At 36.5% G+C, this 20,104-nt stretch overlaps 1 protein-coding gene and 1 long non-coding RNA gene across 4 annotated transcripts in view; both read left to right on the forward strand.

Annotated features, from left to right (window-relative positions):
- Window positions 1-7,640, forward strand: part of STX11 (syntaxin 11) — a 41,897-nt gene extending 34,257 nt beyond the window's left edge. Inside the window, exons 1-2 of one of the 2 annotated variants that reach the window (XM_007484677.3) lie at window positions 7-756; window positions 3,774-7,640. In XM_007484677.3, coding sequence (XP_007484739.1) covers window positions 3,779-4,642 — 864 coding nt within the window. In that variant the 5' untranslated portion in view covers window positions 7-756; window positions 3,774-3,778 and the 3' untranslated portion in view covers window positions 4,643-7,640. Of the gene's footprint in view, window positions 1-6; window positions 757-3,773 lie in introns of those variants that run through there. The other variant, XM_007484678.3, reaches the window with a different exon arrangement.
- Window positions 1-20,104, forward strand: part of LOC130457473 (uncharacterized) — a 45,012-nt gene that overhangs the window by 174 nt on the left and 24,734 nt on the right. Inside the window, exons 2-3 of one of the 2 annotated variants that reach the window (XR_008916702.1) lie at window positions 8,184-8,229; window positions 11,377-11,488. This is a non-coding gene — a long non-coding RNA (uncharacterized LOC130457473). The remainder of the gene's footprint in view (window positions 1-8,183; window positions 8,230-11,376; window positions 11,489-20,104) is intronic. The other variant, XR_008916703.1, reaches the window with a different exon arrangement.

The following is a 20,104-nucleotide window of genomic DNA, read 5'->3' on the forward strand; positions in this document are numbered from 1 at the left end:
CACACACACACACACACACACACACATGAGAATTTGGGTCTGATAGTTTGGGTTTGAGCCTTTCACTGCCCTGACCCACTTGCTTCACACCAGAAGGGCAGTCTCCTATTTTGTTTATGAATAGAGCTATGTGGTTACCAGCCAAAGCTATATTTGTAATCAAGATAACCAATGGCATTGAAAACTGGAGCCACAGGGCAAGACCTTTCAATTCAACTTCTATAAATAATGACCATGGTAGTAGAAGGATACAGGGATACCTTTTCTTCTGTTCTGCTTCTCACTAAATATAGCCACCAAGCACCTCATTAATGTTGCTAAGAAACAATTTAACTGCAATTGAGGCCTTTAGATTGTGAGATTGGCAGACTGAGGTCTCCCACCTTGAATAACAATCTGCCAAGTACCCTATTTCCTGCTCCAGCTAACTGGAAGTTAGAGTCCAAATTCCAGAGATGCAAGCCCATACTTGAGGCTATGAAAATCCCTGCAGGGCCCATATTATCAGAACTTTGAGCAAATGGTACTACTCGTCAAACAAAAACATTAGGGACTTCCTGTCTCCACTGGGAACAAAACTAGATGTAGGGGCATGTTCTCTGGCCTTGTTAACCAAGGACATCAGTTTCATTGATGCAAAGGAATAGAAATCTTAATAGATAAGGATTTCGCTACACCACAGAATGTTATGAAATGGACCATCAAGGAAGAAGCTGAAAGCGATCTCAAAGATAACAACTATTCAACCATATTAAGGCAAGTTTAATTATTACTTTAAACTTTCAGATTTGTAGAGACATCACAGGCTGTTATTGGTACTCAGCTAAGAGAATTCTAGTGTTTTTTACACTATTCTTTATCCTATACCATATTGTGGAGTCAGATTGGACTGTTCCTAATTATAGAGCATATTGGACACTTTCCTACTTCTGTATCTATGCTATTTTTTATATTTGAAATGCTCTCTCCATCCCACTACTCCTATCCAACCTCTACCTTTGCTGATTAACATCCTCCCCATTTTACCATTTTCTCCATGAAACTTGCCCTTATTCAGCACATTTTGAAGTTCTTGCTCCTTCTTATTTGATAGCATCATGTATACCCCTCTTCTGTAATACTAGAGCTATAAAGATGACAAATGACTGTCTGGTCCTTAAGGAGCTTATGATATAGTGTGGGAATATGCCATCTGTAAAACAAGGCATTTGGACAAGATAATCTCTAAGGCCCCTTATAATTCCAGATTTTAGGATCCTATGGAATGATAATAAGTATGAATGTAAGGGGGAGTAAAGGAGAGATACAGTAGTCAAAGTGACACAAGAAAATTTTAGGAGGGCCCAATCATTTTAAATTAGGAGATGGGGGAAATTTTCATTGTGGAAGAACATGAGCTTGATCTTAAAGGGAGAGAAGGATTTCAGTAAACCAATGAAGCATGGCCTGTATGAATTCACAGATTATCAGAAAGGATAAGACCAGATAACAATTAATCATCATTTGATTGAATTGTAGAGTGTTTGATTTGCTACATCTTTTTTTTTTTAACCCTTACCTTCTGTCTTAGAGTCAATACTAGGTATTGGTTCTAAGTCAGAAGAGCAGTAAGGACTAGGCAATGGCGGTTAAGTGACTTGCCCAGGATCACACAGCTAGGAATCCAGAGTGGCCCCTACATTTTAATTTGTATTAAAGTATCACACATTTAGAGCTGGAAGAGACTTCAGAGGCTGATTCTAGTCTCTTTATCATACATATGAGGAAATTAGGTCCAGAAAAGTTGTAACTCATCTAAAATCATACAGATAATAAATAGCAGAATTGATATTTGGGAGTTCTGTCTCCAAATACAGCATCCTTTCCCCTTCACTGCTTCACTGCTCCTTCTTGTTTGTGTATGTATGTATATGGGTATGTATGTGTATTTTTAAAAATTCTTCCTAGATGTAAACTACTTGGATGGAGGGAACATGCCTTTTTCACTTATTAATCACTTTCATCAGATCCATTAACAGTGCCTTGCATAGTTGGGGCAAGTAGGGAGCTTAATGGAGTGAGTGCTGGGTCTGAACTCAAGAGGATTAATCTTCTTGAGTTCAAATTTCAACTCAGACACTAACTAGCTGTATGACTCTGAGCAAGTCACTTAACCCTATTTCCCTCAGTTTCCTCATTTGTAAAATGAGCTGTAGAAGAAAATGGCAAACAACTCCAGTATCTTTGCAAGAAAACCCCATATGGAGTCATGGAGTCATGAAGAATTGGAAATAACTGAAAATGAAACAAAAACAAGTATACAGTCAGTACTTAAATGTTGAATGATTGAATGTTTGTGATTTGATCAAGTGCCTCTTCAGGTCATGCTTGTTAAAAAAGACTACACTCAGGGGGCAGCAGGGTGGCTAAGTGGATTGAGAGCCAGGCTTAAAGATGGGAGGTTCTAAGTTCAAATCTGGCCTCAGATATGTCCCCAGCTGTGTGACCCTGGGCAAGTCACTTAACTCCCATCGCCTTGCCTTTACCACTCTTCTGCTTTAGAACCAATACACAGAATTGATTCCAAGGTGGAAGGTAAGAGTTAAAAAAAAAAGACTGCATTCCTTTTCATTTTTTTTTTTGGTTTAGATTATTTCCATTTATTATTATGGGAAAATGTGAAGAGAGCAATTTCCTATTGAAATTTGAACTTGCAAATTGTTGATAAGTACCATTTGTGCAGAAATGCAGCATTGAACTCCAGACACAGAAAGGCTCAGATTATATATGTCTTTGGATGTGGTTGACAGCAATATTTATGTTTGTATCACTATTCCACAAAATAAAAAGGCTCTGAAGCCAGCAGCTATTGTCAGTATACTGATTATCACCCATAAAAAATCGTGTAAGAGAACTAAGGGAGTCTCTTCTTCATACATATCATTATGAACCCCAGAAACTCTGTCTCTCTGTATATATGTATACACACACACACACACACACACACACACACATATATTGCTGTAGAATTTTCAAAGTTCTTTCACATGAGAATGCTTCCTCACATTTACTCAGTGGAGGGTAGATATTATCTATATTTGCAGAGGAGGAAACTAGGTTCTCCAAGACAAATAGGAAACAGTGAAGCCAATACTATAACACTGGTAATTAATATTATTATAATGTAGAATATTATTCTGTATTATAGTATCATAATATCTATTATCATTCTTTTTACTATAGCACAATGTTATTACCCTTTAAGGCTTGCAAAGTTCTTTGCATATGTTATCTCATTCAGTCTTCACGATAGCCCTGTTTTTATCATCCCCATTTTGCAGATAAGGAATCTGAGACTCAGAAAGATTATGTGACTTGCCCAAGGTCAAGGGTCTGAGGCATGATTCAAATTTAGGTTCTCCTGACTTGAGTCCATAGCTTTATCCATTGTGCCACGTAACTGCTTGTTCTTGGAGTCAAAATACCCATGTCCCCTTCCATCTCACACACTAGCTATAAGACCCTGAACAGATCAATCACCTCCCCAAGACCCCACTTTCTTCATATTAAAATTAGTATGAATAATACAGGTGCTACCTGCCTCATGGGGTGATGAAGACAGTTCTTTGAAACATTGAAACACTATGTAGGTATGAGTTATTATTTGTATTATTATTATTATTATTATTATACATTGTTGCCCCTCTCCAAGCATTTGTCAGTCATTGAAGGAACTCTTCAAAGTATGAAAATGTTGCTGAACTCATCCCTTTCTGCATTCTCTCAATTTGCAGGCAAGATGAAAGACCGACTCCCAGAGTTGCTGGAATTATCCCAGCAATATGACCAACGGTTTCCTGATGAAGCTAATGAAAGGAATGGTTCCCAGGAGAACATTATATTTGAGACAGATCACATCCTGGAATCATTGTACAAAGATATCCAAGACATCCAGACAGAGAATCACCTGTTAATTGTGGATGTCAAACGCTTGGGCAAGCAGAACCTCCGCTTCCTCACCTCCATGCGCCGCCTCAGTAGCATTAAGCGGGACACCAACTCCATTGCCAAGGATATCAAAACCAGGGGAGAAGCCATCCATAAGAAGCTCCAGATGATGAAAACTTTCTGTGAGGTAGCAGAGCTGAAGCATGGCGCTAATTCCGCCATGGCCCGAATCTCCAAGGCCCAGTACAATGTTCTCACTTGGACTTTCCAGCAGGCCATGCATGACTACAACCAAGTTGAGATGAACCAGAGAGAGAACTGCAAGATCCGGATCCAGCGCCAGTTGGAGATCATGGGCAAAGATGTCTCCAGAGCTCAGATAGAAGAGATGTGCGAAGAAGGCAAGTGGGATGTTTTCTCAGAGAACCTCCTGTCGGATGTGAAAGGGGCCAGGTCAGCCCTGAATGAGATCGAGAGCCGGCACAAGGAGCTAATGAAACTGGAAAGCCGCATCAGGGATGTATATGGTCTTTTTCTCCAGATGGCTGTGCTCGTGGAGGAGCAGGGGGAAACCCTGAATGTCATAGAGCTAAACGTGGAAAAGACCCAGAGTTACACAGGAGAGGCAAAAGCTTATGTAAAGAAAGCAGTGGAGTACAAGAAGAAGAATCCTTGCTGGACACTTTGCTGTTGCTGCTGTCGGTGCTGCAACTGAGACAGAAGCGACTGGAACCCCTGGGGTCTCTATCACCACCATCTGACTGTGACTAGAATATGCTGAATGAACACATTTTGATCAAAAATTTTTAAATGACAAGGTCCGGAATAAAAGTGAGTTTGACCTTCGTCACAGAACCTCAGAGATGGTCTTTGTATCTCTCAAAAGGAAGCAGCAGCAGCAGCAGCAGCAGCAGCAGACAGTTGGGCTAAAATATTCAATTCCTCCTACTTTACAAGATACATCAGTAAAAAAACAAGATTTGCTATAATACGAATTCATATTAGCTCTGTCTATAGTGTATCCAAAATGCTTTCATTCTTATCATGGAAAATATAGATGGAGGCAGCTAGGTGGCTCAATGTATTGAGAATCAGACCTGGACATGAGAGAGTCTGGGTTCAAATCTGACCTCAGACATTTCCTACCTGTGTGACCCTGGGCAAGTCACTTAACTGCCATTGCCTACCTAGTCCTTACCACTCTTCTACCTGGAACCAATACACAGTATTGATTCTAAGACAGAAGGTAAGGGTTTAAAAAAAATGCAGATAGAAATAGTAACCCTATTCCTGGAAAGTTAGTATTATAAGCATCTTTCTCAGCAGGGGAAAGTCCAATTATGGGTCCACTAAAATTATGAAGTTTCTTAGTTACTTGATCATGGTTAAGTAGGCTGATTCATAGTATAGCAGCAGAACTGGAAATTTATTAAATTATTTCCTCACAGAACTAGATCCTAGAATTCTCCTGGGACCTGTTCCTTAAGAATTTAATTCACTTGGAAACAAAGAAAATGTAAATTTGCTTGTTTTTTCTCCCTTGTTGAATCCATTTTTTGTTTGTTTTTTATTTTTTAAGGTCACAACCCAGAGAATCTCATGACCTAGTCTTTAAAATTGTATTAAACACTCACTAGTTCCCAGTCTCCATTCTGATAAAAACATTATGGGGACAGTTTTCAAATATTCTTAAACACTGAAGACTGAATAGGTACAAAGGTACTTGGATACAGCACCTATGTTTTTAGATATCTATATATATCACAAAAACACAAAATTCACTTTTTGACTTGTCAATTTTATGCAAACATGAATATCCTGGCACATACAGGAGTAGACATTAGTATTCACTTTTGTTTGTATGAAAGTGCTAAGCCAGCTCACATTCCTATAGATTTATGAATACCCCTTATTAAAAAGAAATTCTAGGTAAAGCCCAGTACTCTAAGAAGGCCTCTCATTCCCATACCTCTCCTGGTTGTGGGTTTGTTTTTCTTAAATCCCTTCTCTATCCTGTAAAACCTAGAAAAAAAATTCATTTTGGTGCTTTTTGTACCAATTCCATATGGCAAAAATAGCAGGAAACAGCCAGAAAGATATACAGAACAAAATACATCAGTATTAATTCAAGAATGTCTTGGGACAAATGACAAGTGATTAGCCACAGCATTAGCCTAGAAGTGAGGGCTCCTGAGGGCTTAGATCTTGCTCTGCCACTTCAGTATCTATATGACATACATCAAGGTACTTTACTTCTCTTAGCTTCAGTAACCTCATCTGTAAGATAATTGGTTCTATAATATTTGAAAATCATGGCTACAAAAGTAAAATTATTATCTATTATTAGAATTTAATAAGGACAATCAAGACCTACATGATCTTTTAAGTACTTGCTATCTGTTAGATTTTATTCATTTAACTTATTAATACTATTTCATGTGAGCCATTCTTTCTTAGAATTTTGAACTATGTGTACAATGCAAATATTTAGGAATTCAAGGTACCTTAAAGTAAAACTATTTACTAATCTTTTTTCATGGGCCATCTTTGTAAGTAATAATTACAGTTTTCTCCTATATTGTTATGTCACATCTTTTTAAACCTTGGCCTTATATAATTTTATCTATTATTATAAATGAAAATTTGCTGAGTTAGACTGTGTCCAGGAGGAAGCTATCAGGGAAAAAAATCATACTGAAAACTGAAAGTATTTCATAGGAGAATACCTTGTCTCTTGTCAGCTTTGTGATGGCTTGGAATATAAAACTTATACCAGGGACCAAAATCATCAGGTCACAGAAATTGCACTACTCACGTTAACCATCTGCCCTGACCTCTTACCAATCAATCTCATGGCTTTCTGCAGCTCCCTGCCAAACCAGGTCAACGATAAATCATTCAGTTCTCTAACAAATAGATTCTTGGGAAAACTCAGATTAAAAATGGATAAAAAGATAAAGCAGAGTACCTATTTAGTTCCAATAACTGATTTTTTTTTGAGCATTGTGCCATTGCAGACCAGAATACTTTATTATTTTAATGGTTAATCTAAGGAGAAACTTTAGACTTTAAACCCCCATCAGTCTTCTCTCCACAGTCATTATATTTATCTGGGTTCAAATTTCAGATCTGCTACTTTCTGCCTGTTCGATCCTGAGAAAAACTCAGGCTAACCCCTCTGGACCCCACTTTCCTTATTTGTAAAACAAGGGAGTAGGACTAGATGTAGATTCTTCCGACTCTAAATCTCTTTAGTAACTGGACTACTTCTAGCTTAAGACTGTAAATTAAGAGTTATTCGATTTTCATTCCCTTTTCCTTTTTTGTATATATGTATTTTATGCAAAATTTGTATGAAAACCTAATGAAAAGTAAACTATTTATATCACTCCATGCATTGTTCCAACCTTTGTTTATGTCACTACTTGTAGTTTTGCATAGTTGTAATTAGTGTATATAGTTCTGTTTTTTCCACTTAACATTATTTCATTTATCTTTCCATACATATAGTTTATATACTTGTCATTTTTATAGCTACATAATATTCCAGAGTATCAATATGCCATAGTTTGCTAATCTGCTGCCTTAATCGAAAGCATTTGGGTTGTTTATGATTCTTTATGCTTATAAATAACATTACTATAAACATTTTTGTGTAAATTATTTTTTCTTTAAGACTATTTCCTTTATTAAAGTTGTACTTTGATAACTCATCCTGGTATGAAAGTAAACTCGAGTCTTCTAAGGCATAGAATTAACTGTGCCAAATCCTCACAAATTTGAAAGATTTTGGGAATGTGCCAGTCAACTGATTGTGTTTGGCATCTAAAATAGGTACCAAGAAGTTTGAAACTAGTTAGATGACCAATTTTGTTTGTCCAGAGGGTGACATCTATAGTAGGAAAGAAAGTATTTTGCTGAATTACGAGGTCAAAGAACTGTTGTATGACTCTACCAAATATTGCCCCACTGTCCTATAGAAATATTGGGTCAATTTATGTGGCACCAGGCTCTTTATATTCATTTTGAATCAAAGTTGCTTTGATCCATTTCCTTCACCATTAATGAATCTGTTCTTTCTTGCATGTGAAAATCCTCATTCACAAATTAGAAAAAGTTTTTACTCATTTACATTGTATTTTATATGGTATAGAAGTAATTATTACACCTAAAGAATATCAACTATTATTGCCCACAGCAGCAAAGAACTAGTTATTCATATATTTTGTTTAAGATTATACTTATCCACTTTGTAGTACTTCTGTGACTCCGGACAAGGAATTCAATGGGAATCAACGATGGGTATGTATCACTTACCACTTCTAGAAAACAAAAAGAGTGGACTAGAATCAAAAGTTCTTAGTCTATGGGCACTGAACTCAAAAACAATTTTTTTTTTGATAGCTGCATCTAGAGCCAAAATAAAATGAAGAGCCTAATCTAATTAGCAGTATTATACGAATGCCAAATGTTCTGATAAGGCTTCTGAAAAAAAAAAAAAGAAAGGCTAGCCTCTCAACTGATTATAACTACAGTTATATATTAAGTTATGGAATGCTATTCTAATCATTTTAGTAAAGCATAATTATTCTTTCTGTGACTTAGTATTCCCTTTTTTGAATAGGAATAAACTACCTATTCCATATTTCCCACCTACTCAAAAAAAAAATTTAGATAATCTCTAAGGTCTGGTCCAGTTCTAAATGCTATGGTATTCTGAATTCAGATAATTGTCTAAGAAAAAACTTTGGCCAAGTTAACAGGCCTGTAGCAAAGGAAAATGCACTTGCATGTCAGAAGTATGCCTGGATTTCATGCATTTCAACTTGATAGATAGGGTAAAACCTACATTTTAATTCACATAGAGAATTAGCAGTTACATTTAAAAAGAGTAGGACTTCCCTCTTACCTCTCCAGTTTTCAGTCTCTGCAGCTCAGGTAGCAGCACTATTCGGGATCTTTCTGCCTGAGAACCCCAAATTAATACAAGGTGATCAGTTATTAAATATTTTAGAAAGATAAAAGAACGAATGGCTTAATTGATGATCCTTAATAAAATGACTATAGTAGTTCTAGCAAGGATTAGAAAGTAACTAATTTACGTATAGGAAACTTTTTTTTCTTGCAGTGATAAGGATGTTTTTTTGCTTTTATAACTGTGGGTATGGTTCTATATACAAGCTTATCTGGAAAAGAGGGACTGTGTCCAACTCCAGAAGAAAAATTAAAGATGAGTAGGAACTATTTACTCAATTAAGCAATAATTTCATATAGGTTTCCTCTAATGCTCCCTCTACTAGAGGTCAGAATCTGTAGGGATTAGGGAAAAAGAAGTTTGGAGTTTGGAGTTATAGGAATGAGATGCATACTTCAGTTAGCTGTAGTAGACTAAATGAAAAGAGTGAATTGGCTTTCTCCACATCCAATGAGTTGATTACTAGAGGAAGTCATAGCTCAATTGAAGGATAGCTCCTTTGATAAAGGAATTGTGAATCTGAAAGTCTTTGTGGGTTGACAGTTGGTTTTATTATGCATCAAAAATGCATTTTAAAAAATGTTATTTCATGAAACATTTGTTATTTAATGGAACATTTTAGGACTTCATGATATTATAAACAACAACAAAAAACCACCTTGAAATTAGTTATGTCTAATGAACATTGATTGGATCATCTATTGTAGAAGATGAGTAAAGAAATCAATTCTTTAAAAAATTCAGTAAGATTCTTCAAATAGCATCAATGTATCTTTTAATAATTAGCAACTTCAATCTTTGGTGCACATAGGAAAGGACAAAAATATGTTGGAAAATAAGGCTCAGGAAAATAAGAAAACAAACCAAAAAAAGGCCTTATTAGAATATGCTATGTAGACCAGGCAAAGCTTCACACTTATACAGGGTATTCCAAAGGTTTTACTACAGTTAATGTACTAAGACTTTTGGAACATCTTATATGTCATGAATTCTGTGTGAACACTTTCTTCAGAAAATTCCTCCCTTGGTTTAGATTTTACCCCATCTATGTTTATAGGCATCCTTTTCTAGTTTTGCCAGTATTGTCTCATAACTCTTCCATTAGGGGTCCACCAAAATATTGAGGGTGTATGTATGAAGGTGTCTTTCCCTACATCTCCCGATGTCTCATCAGTATTAGTGTACTATATGAGTTGTCCCTGTCAATGCATGGTCAGCCCATATTTTTTCAAAGTCATATACCAATCTGACATCATCCTTTATGCCACTTCGACTATGCCATTATTTATTTGTATTCTTATAGACTACCTATGTTCACCATGAGTCTCTCTTTTGCTGAGTGACTTGCATCTTTAATTGGATTCAATTCAATTAGACAAATGCATATTCTCCTAAGACTATAATATTCTATGACTCACAGACATATAATATCCACTGAAAGAATATGGTTGTTTGGAAAGGAGGGGTCATTTTGTTTTAGTATCATTAAAAACACTTCTTAAAAAAAGCACAATTTCTCACAATTTTATACTAGTCTACTTTTGTTGAGCTTTGGGCCCAGTTTAATTTCCATGTATGACATCTCTGCAAGATATAGGTACTGATAGATCAGTTTTAAATGGATTTGTCTATCCAATTGCAGATCATAGTTGAGACAATAGACACTTCATCAACATGTTTTTTTCACGTATACAGTTAAGCTGAACTCTTTTGAATTATTATGGATACTATTTAGGAGAGTGTACAATGAATGAATAAAACCCTAAATAACATTACCAAATAGAAATGAACTATGACTCAGTAGACAGGAAATGACTGGTTATTGATGTGGTAGGCTTTTCTGAGTCAGCTCTCTGTGCAGAGTAAGATCACTGACTTGTTTGTGGCTTAAAGAGATCAAAATCAACACCAGAATTGAAGAGAGGATAATGAGCATGCAATTAAAATAGCCCAAACTGATTTGTCTAAATGAAGAATTAATATCAAAATTGGGAAATTTAACAATGAGAGATGTCACCATTTCCTATGGAAATTTAACTGAAGTAAAGCACATGCCAAAATGAGGAGGCCAAAAGTGCCAAGTAACAGTTACTTCAGGCAGAAAACACTTAAGTTTCTTGCTAAATGGCAAGACATGATAACAAAGAATAACACCAGTATAGATTACGAACTCATACAAAGTATACAAATGAAGAAGATGGTGAGAGAGTAAGCACCAGTAGGCTAATTTGCTTAATTAACTGTTTAGGAGAAATATAGTTGGGAACAGTATTTGGAATATATCTTTTTACCAAAACAAGTTGTATCAATATATTTTTAATAGGAGCAATGGAAAGCAAAACAAATTTGCAGAAATTGTGGCTTGAGACTCAGTTAAACCAAATTAGACAGAGAATATTTAAAGATGAAATAAGGAGGAAAAAATGGAAAAGATCTGTCAACATGTGTAACATGAAATTCTTTTGCCTCCACAGCTTGAAGACCAGGTGCTTTATATTTCATCCCTTCCTCAAGGTTCTCTGCTTCAGGAAAGCCTCTTGTTTCTGCCATTGGCTCAAGCCTCCACTGATCCCTTCCCAATTTTAGGTATTTGAGCACCTGAATTATATTTAGCCACTGAACAGTCAAATTAGTTTTTACAAAGGAATATTTACTTCAAAGCTACAGCAAGAACAAACATATAGAAACATTTCCCTGATATTTTGGAACATAACCTCCCCACATTACCTTGGGAAAGGGAAGTAGGTTCATAGTTTAATTCATTTCCTACATGGCATTAGACCTAACGGAAAAACCATAGTTCATTTTACTACTGGGGGAAAAAAGGATTATGAAAACACCAGTAACTAATGACTCACCTACCTACATTTTTACTTCTATGAATTCTTTATGAGAATAAATAATGGTCAACATTTATATAGTACTTTAAGGTTTACACTCTACATATTACCTCATTTGATTCTTACCTTATAAGATAGGTACTATTATTATCCCCATCTTATATATTTTAAGAAAACTGAGACAGAGGTTTAGGGACTTGTCTAGATCCCACAGCTTGGGTGTCTTAGGCAGAATTGGATTTCAGATCTTCCTGACTCCATGTCCAGCCCTCTTCCCACTGTGTCACCTAGTTGGTCCTTCCAGGAAGTTATATAATGATTCAAGCCTTAATCTCCTGGTCTAATTATGACTCAAAGATGATTTCCTTGTCTTTTAGGGGAAACCTAACTTATAATGCCACTGCTATCACAGCATGCATAATAAAACTAGAGAAAGGATAGAGACTTTTGACAGTTATATTCTAGAGCACTCTTCACAATTGGCAATTAATAGGTATAGAGACAAGAGCCCTTATATGTTTTATTTGTTAATTCTAAAATGGTATTTATTATAGTAGAGCATTATTCAGCCTTAAATGTTTTGGGGTTTTTTTCCCAACAAAATGTCTGCATGTATCTGTTTGGGTATGTTGGATTTGAAGTGCTAATGGGACTTCCAATCTGAGATGTAAAATATGCAATTGGTGAGGCAGAATTGGAGTTCAGGTTGTCTCAGTGGATAGAGCATTGGATGTTAGTTCAAATCCAGCCTCTGATACTTACTAGCTATGTGATCCTGGGCAAGTCACTGAACTTCTATCAGCCTCAGTTTCCTCATCTATAAAATGGGCATGATAATAGCACCTCTCTTGCAAAGTTGTGGGAGTCAAATAAGATAATATAAATAAAATATTATATAACTGCTAGCTATTTTACATATGTTTGTGTTGTGTTGATTTATATACACATATATTAAGATTATTTCAACCACCCTCTGATTTTTAATTTTTTTTAATTTAAAAAAATTAAAAAAAAAACCCCTTACCTTCCATCTTGGAATCAATAGTTGATTCCAAGGCAGAAGAGTGTAAGGGCTAGGCAATGGGGGTTAAGTGACTTGCCCAGGGTCACACAGCTGGGAAGTATCTGAGGTCAGATTTGAACCTAGGACCTCTCATCTCTAGGCCTGGTTTTCAATCCACTGAGCTACCCAGTTGCATCCTGCTCTGATTATTTTCAAATGAAGCATAATTGAAGACACCCAGCAGAGGATCCAAAGGGAAAGTGATTCCCTAGATAAAATGAAACCCTCCAGATGCTCCTGTTTGAGTATGATATCAAGTCAATTTCGTCAAGTTATAGAACATTACAGAGATACCTAAATGAGATTCAATCATGTACAAGTTCTACTCAGAATTCCATACACCAGCAAACACCCAAATGCATATAAAATATCTATTGTATAAATTGGAATATGCAGTTGACACAACAGGCCATTCAACTAGCCTTGGACAATGCAATGGGCCCCAAATTAAATGGTAGCAAAAGAATGTCAAGATTCCATTTGGGAAATACGCAGCATTTTCAGTGGCCCACAAGATACTTTTTAGGGCAAGATAAGGTAGCAGACAATGAAGTCCTTTCTTAAGCCAGACTGACAAGTATTCAAACTCTCCTGCAGAGAGCCCAATTCAGATGGGCTGGCCATGTAGCCTGAAAACCAAATGCATGTTTTGTCTTAAAGACTATTTTAGAGAGAACTGGCACAGAGCAAACACTGACACAGAAATCAGAAGTGGTAGAAGGGAGGGGACAGCTAGTTGGCTCAATGGATTGAGAGTCAGGTGTAGAAATGAGGTTTCAAATCTGGCCCCAGACACTTCCTAGCTATGTGATCCTGGGCAAGTTACCTCCATTGTCTAGCCTTTACCACTCTTCTGCCTTGAAACTAATACACAGTACTGATTTTTAAGACAAGGTATGGGTTTAAAAAAAAAAAAGTGGTGCAAGGATACTCTAAAAGTCTCTCTGAAGAACTTTAGTATCAATTATGAGACTTGGTATGCCCACATCAGATAAGAAACTTTGCTCTAGTAGCAAAGAAGAATTACAATAACTCAAAAGAAATGTGAGATTTGAAAATTTAGAAACATCTCCATCCTACATGTTCAGACTAAATAGTGCCTGAACTGTGGTAGAATCTTCTAAGCTTGTATTGTACTGATTAACCTTAGTAAAACACACTGTACCCTGGCCCCAACATCATGATATCATTGGCCCTCTTCAAGTACAAAGAATGAGCATTAACAATGGTATCTATAACTTTGTGCTTAGTGCTGGGGAGATTAAATTTATTTCAATCAGAATACTATCTAATTTAATTTAAATGTATTTTATTATACATTTAACAATAATCAGCAGACATGGGCATTTCAGTCAACACAGAACAAAAGAAATGATGGCATATGGAACCATGAACTTGTTATATGTAATTTATTGTTGCTTTTAAGGTGCTAACTTAACTCAGTCATAATAAAATTGCTTGGTTTATTGGTTAAAATAAGATAATTTTTAGACATCTGATGCTTGAGTTTCTCTTTAATTTTAATATTATTCTGATACGGGCTACAAATTTTATAGTACCACAATCATCAAAGGTTATTCATAGGGCAATGGAAAGACTCATGGCAGAAAAAAGGAGACTGAAACACATTTCCACTGATGACCTTTACAAAGGAAATGGCATGAGTGATATCATTAAATATAATTCATGACCAGAAAAGAAAGTTCACAGTGAGAACAAAGATAGCCCATGACCTACATTGTTACTCACATAATATTATTAGTCCTAGGAGAAGGAAATCAGCATATTAGGTGGATTTTATTTGGAGAATTTATGGGAGGGCAGAAACAAACATCACACAATGAAAAGAAGCACAGATGGGTTTATCTATACCATTGGGGAAAGGATATATACTAATGAAATTATAGATGTATTGAAACATTAAAACAAGTAGGAATTGTGGGAGAGGATATGGAAGAATCCCTTAATATGGCTATGGGGTGAAATATTTGAGAGCTACTGACAAACATTGTCAAGTTTAGTTTTGTAAAATCAGACTTTTGTACCAATCCTGTTTTCTTTGGGACTCAAAACTGCCAACAAGTAGGGCCTGCAAAGACTAAAGCTTTAAACCAAAGTTTCATTTTACTATGATGCACTTGCAATGGGAAAAACGTGCTCACTAAACATGAGTTAGTTAACTCTCATTCACTCTCACAGACAAAAGTAGTGAAATTGTCAATGCATCATCTAATAGATCATTGATCTAAGATGAGCAGATATTACAAATGTTTTTCCTTTTATTAAAAAAATGGCCAGATGAACCATGTCCAGAAGTAGCAGCTCAGGCCTATAATTTCAGCTATAATAATAAATATTATTTATGTATAAATATACATTTATTTATAAATATAAATAATAAAGCTGGTAGATCACTTAGATTTAGGAGCTCTGAGCTATCCCATTTGGTTGTCAGCATTAAGTTCAACACTAAAATGATGAGCTCCTTATAGGACAGAGGCCAATGGACCACCTGGTTAGGAGCAAACTGGCCCAAAGTGAAGATGGAGCAAATTAAAGCTTTGGTTCATGGATTTTGGGGAGCCATAAGAATTCCTTGCATTAGTACAATGGTTTCATTTGAGTATATACTAAGGAAACTAATTGTGAATGTATTGGCTTTGCATGAAGCTGCTTAGATTGGTTGAAGGGAATGAAGATTCAACACAGCATTGCCTGTGTAGTAGAATTGGTTTGAGAGCTTTAGAGAAGAAAAATATTCTTTCTTTCCTCTCCAGGACACACAGACTTTCTTTGGCATAAGAAGACTACATGAGATAGCAAATATGTAAAAGAATGATTTCTCTGTAACTCTGACATCATTTTACCTATAAGAAGAGTTGTTAGAATCCTAATGGCTGTTTAGATTTATTATTTTCTCTGAGACCTGGACTTATGCTTGAGCATAGGTTTTTAAAAGCCCAAGTTTTTATCCCTATTGTTTCTTAATTGTGTTAAATATATTTTTGGCAGCAGTTATCTAACACATGAACTCATGGAGGAGATACTGCTTCCATGACAGCATATATATTCCATATATGAGGGACTTCATTAGATGCTGGCTGTTTTATGAATGATAAAAATTGAAATAGCTGTGAAAAATTACAAAATTTTCTATTAAAGAGGATTTTTATATTCTATTATGCTCTATGTGTTATCACTAAGATGTCTTCTGTCAGAAGAAACAATTCTCCCTTAGACATTATGAGTAGATGTTTCCCCAGGGCAGGTAGGTGGTACAGTGAATAATGTGCTAGATCTGGAGTCAGAAGGAGTTCAAATCTAGCCTCAGACACTTAATAGCCTGGGCAAGTCACTCAGTTTCTTCATTTGTAAAATGAGATGGAAAATGAAATAGCAGACCACTCCAGCATCTTTGCCAAGAAAACCCCAAATGAGGTCTGGAAGAGTAGGACATGATGGAACCATAGCTGCCTCCCCAATTCCTTTCTGGTTCAAAATAACACTATAGTTTGATGGTCTGTCTCCTCTACTCCCTTTCCATTTATTCCTTATTCGACCTGGATTTCCCTTGGACTATGTGGATAAAGAGTACCCAAATTTCCCAGTTGTTTCATGAAAGATTTAAGGGAAGCCAGGAGAGCTATACACTTAACTTGATCTATTGCACACTGTGACAGAAGCTGGCACATGAGAAATGTGCCAGGCTGAAGAGTGTGTGGATCTGATCACCTCGATGGGGGAGGGGTCCCAGGAGGATTAAATCTTTTTTTTTTTAAATAATATTTTATTTGATCATTTCCAAGCATTATTCATTAAAGACAAAGATCATTTTCTTTTCCTCCCCCCACCCTCCATAGCCGACGCATGATTCCATGGGTGTCACATGTGTTCTTGATTCGAATCCATTTCTATGTTGTCAATATTTGCATTAGAGTTTCGTTTAGAGTCTCTCCTCTGTCATGTCCCCTCAACCGCTGTAGTCAGGCAATTGCTTTTCCTCGGTGTTTCCACTCCCATAGTTTATCCTTTGCTTATGAATAGTGTTTTTTTTCTCCTAGATCCCTGCAGATTGTTCCCGGCCATTACATCACCACCAATGGAGAATTCCATTACATTCGATTATACCACAGTGTATTAGTCTCTGTGTACAATGTTCTCCTGGTTCTGCTCTTCTCGATCTGCATCACTTCCTGGAGGTTGTTCCATTCTCCATGGAATTCCTCCACTTTATTATTCCTTTTAGCACAATAGTATTCCATCACCAACATATACCACAATTTGCTCAGCCATTCCCCAATTGATGGGCATCCCCTCGCTTTCCAGTTTTTGGCCACCACAAAGAGCGCAGCTATGAATATTTTTGTACAAGTCTTTTTGTCCATTGTCTCTTTGGGGTACAGACCCAGCAGTGCTATGGCTGGATCAAAGGGTAGACATTCTTTTGTCGCCCTTTGGGTGGGCATAGTTCCAAATTGCCCTCCAGAATGGTTGGATCAATTCACAACTCCACCAGCAATGAATTAATGTCCCTACTTTGCCACATCCCCTCCAGCATTCATTATTTTCCTTTGCTATCATGCTAGCCAGTCTGCTTGGTGTGAGGTGATACCTCAGAGTTGTTTTGATTTGCATCTCTCTGATTTTTTTTGCTTTTATTTTTTTTTTATTTTTTTTTTAAATATATTTTATTTGATCATTTCCAAGCATTATTCGTTAAAGACATAGATCATTTTCTTTTCCTCCCCCCCACCCCCCATAGCCGACGCGTAAGTCCACTGGGCATTAGATGTTTTCTTGATTTGAACCCATTGCTTTGTTGATAGTATTTGCATTAGAGTGTTCATTTAAAGTCTGTCCTCTGTCATGTCCCCTCAACCTCTGTATTCAGGCAGCTGCTTTTTCTTGGTGTTTCCACTCCCATAGTTTATCCTTTGCTTATGAATGGTGTTTTTTTTCTCCTGGATCCCTGAAAGTTGTTCAGGGACATTACACCGCCCCTAATGGAGAAGTCCATTACGTTCGATTATACCACAGTGTATTAGTCTCTGTGTACAATGTTCTCCTGGTTCTGCTCCTCTCGCTCTGCATCACTTCCTGGAGGTTGTTCCAGTCTCCATGGAACTTCTCCACTTTATTATTCCTTTGAGCACAATAGTATTCCATCACCAACATATACCACAGTTTGTTCAGCCATTCCCCAATTGATGGGCATCCCCTCGTTTTCCAGTTTTGGGCCACCACAAAGAGCGCAGCTATGAATATTTTTGTACAAGTCTTTGTGTCCATTATCTCTTTGGGGTACAGACCCAGCAGTGCTATGGCTGGGTCAAAGGGTAGATATTCTTTTGTCGCCCTTTGGGCATAGTTCCAAATTGCCCTCCAGAATGGTTGGATCAGTTCACAACTCCACCAGCAATGAATTAATGTCCCTACTTTGCCACATCCCCTCCAGCATTCATTACTTTCCTTTGCTGTTATGTTAGCCAATCTGCTAGGTGTGAGGTGATACCTCAGAGTTGTTTTGATTTGCATCTCTCTGATTATAAGAGATGTAGAACACTTCTTCATGTGCTTGTTAATAGTTTTGATTTCTTTATCTGAGAACTGCCTATCCATTTCCCTTGCCCATTTATCAATTGGAGAATGGCTTGATTTTTTGTACAATTGATTTAGCTCATTATAAATATGAGTAATTAAACCTTTGTCAGAGGTTTCTATGAAGATTTTTTCCCAATTTGTTGTTTCCCTTCTGATTTTAGTTATATTGGTTTTGTTTGTACAAAAGCTTTTTAGTTTGATGTAGTCAAAATTATTTATTTTACATTTTGTGATTCTTTCTATATCTTGCTTGGTTTTAAAGCCTTTCCCCTCCCAAAGGTCTGACATGTATACTATTCTGTGTTTACCCAATTTACTTATGGTTTCCTTCTTTATGTTTAAGTCACTCACCCATTTTGAATTTATCTTGGTGTAGGGTGTGAGGTGTTGATCTATTCCTAGTCTCTCCCACACTGTCTTCCAATTTTCCCAGCAGTTTTTATCGAATAGTGGATTTTTGTCCCAAAAGCTGGGATCTTTGGGTTTATCGTATACTGTCTTGCTGAGGTCGTTTTCCCCCAGTCTATTCCACTGATCTTCCTTTCTGTTTCTTAGCCAGTACCAAATTGTTTTGATGACTGCTGCTTTGTAATATAGTTTGAGGTCTGGGACTGCAAGGCCCCCATCATATGTGGTTTTTTTCATTATTTCCCTGGATATCCTTGATCTTTTGTTCTTCCAAATGAACTTTGTTATGGTTTTTTCTAAATCAGTGAAGAAGTATTTTGGTAGTTCAATGGGTATGGCACTAAATAGATAAATAAGTTTGGGTAGGATGGTCATTTTTATTATATTGGCTCGTCCTATCCATGAGCAGTTAATGTTTTTCCAATTGTTCAAGTCTAGTTTTAGTTGTGTGGCGAGTGTTTTGTAGTTGTGTTCATATAGTTCCTGTGTTTGTCTTGGGAGATAGATTCCTAGGTATTTTATTTTGTCTAAGGTGATTTTGAATGGGATTTCTCTTTCTAGTTCTTGCTGCTGAGCTGTGTTGGAGATATATAGAAAAGCTGATGATTTATGTGGGTTTATTTTGTATCCTGCAACTTTGCTAAAGTTGTTGATTATTTCAATTAGCTTTTTGGTTGAATCTCTAGGATTCTTTAAGTAGACCATCATGTCATCCGCAAAGAGTGATAACTTGGTCTCCTCCTTGCCTATTCTGATGCCTTCAATTTCTTTATCTTCTCTAATTGCTACTGCTAGTGTTTCTAGTACAATGTCAAATAGTAGAGGTGATAATGGGCATCCTTGTTTCACTCCTGATCTTATTGGGAATGCATCTAGTTTATCCCCATTGCAGATGATATTAGCTGTTGGTTTTAGATATATACTGTTTATTATTTTTAGGAATGACCCTTCTATTCCTATGCTTTCTAGTGTTTTTAGTAGGAATGGATGTTGTATTTTATCAAAGGCTTTTTCTGCATCTATTGAGATAATCATGTGGTTCTTGCTAGTTTGCTTGTTGATGTGGTTAATTATGTGGATGGTTTTCCTAATGTTGAACCAGCCCTGCATCCCTGGTATGAATCCTACTTGATCATGGTGAATGATCCTTCTGATCACTTGCTGGAGTCTTTTTGCTAGTATCCTATTTAAAATTTTTGCATCTATATTCATTAGGGAGATTGGTCTATAGTTTTCTTTCTCTGTTTTTGACCTGCCTGGTTTTGGAATCAGTACCATGTTTGTGTCGTA

The sequence above is a fragment of the Monodelphis domestica genome, chromosome 2, assembly GCF_027887165.1.
Source record: "Monodelphis domestica isolate mMonDom1 chromosome 2, mMonDom1.pri, whole genome shotgun sequence".
Taxonomy (NCBI): domain Eukaryota; kingdom Metazoa; phylum Chordata; class Mammalia; order Didelphimorphia; family Didelphidae; genus Monodelphis; species Monodelphis domestica.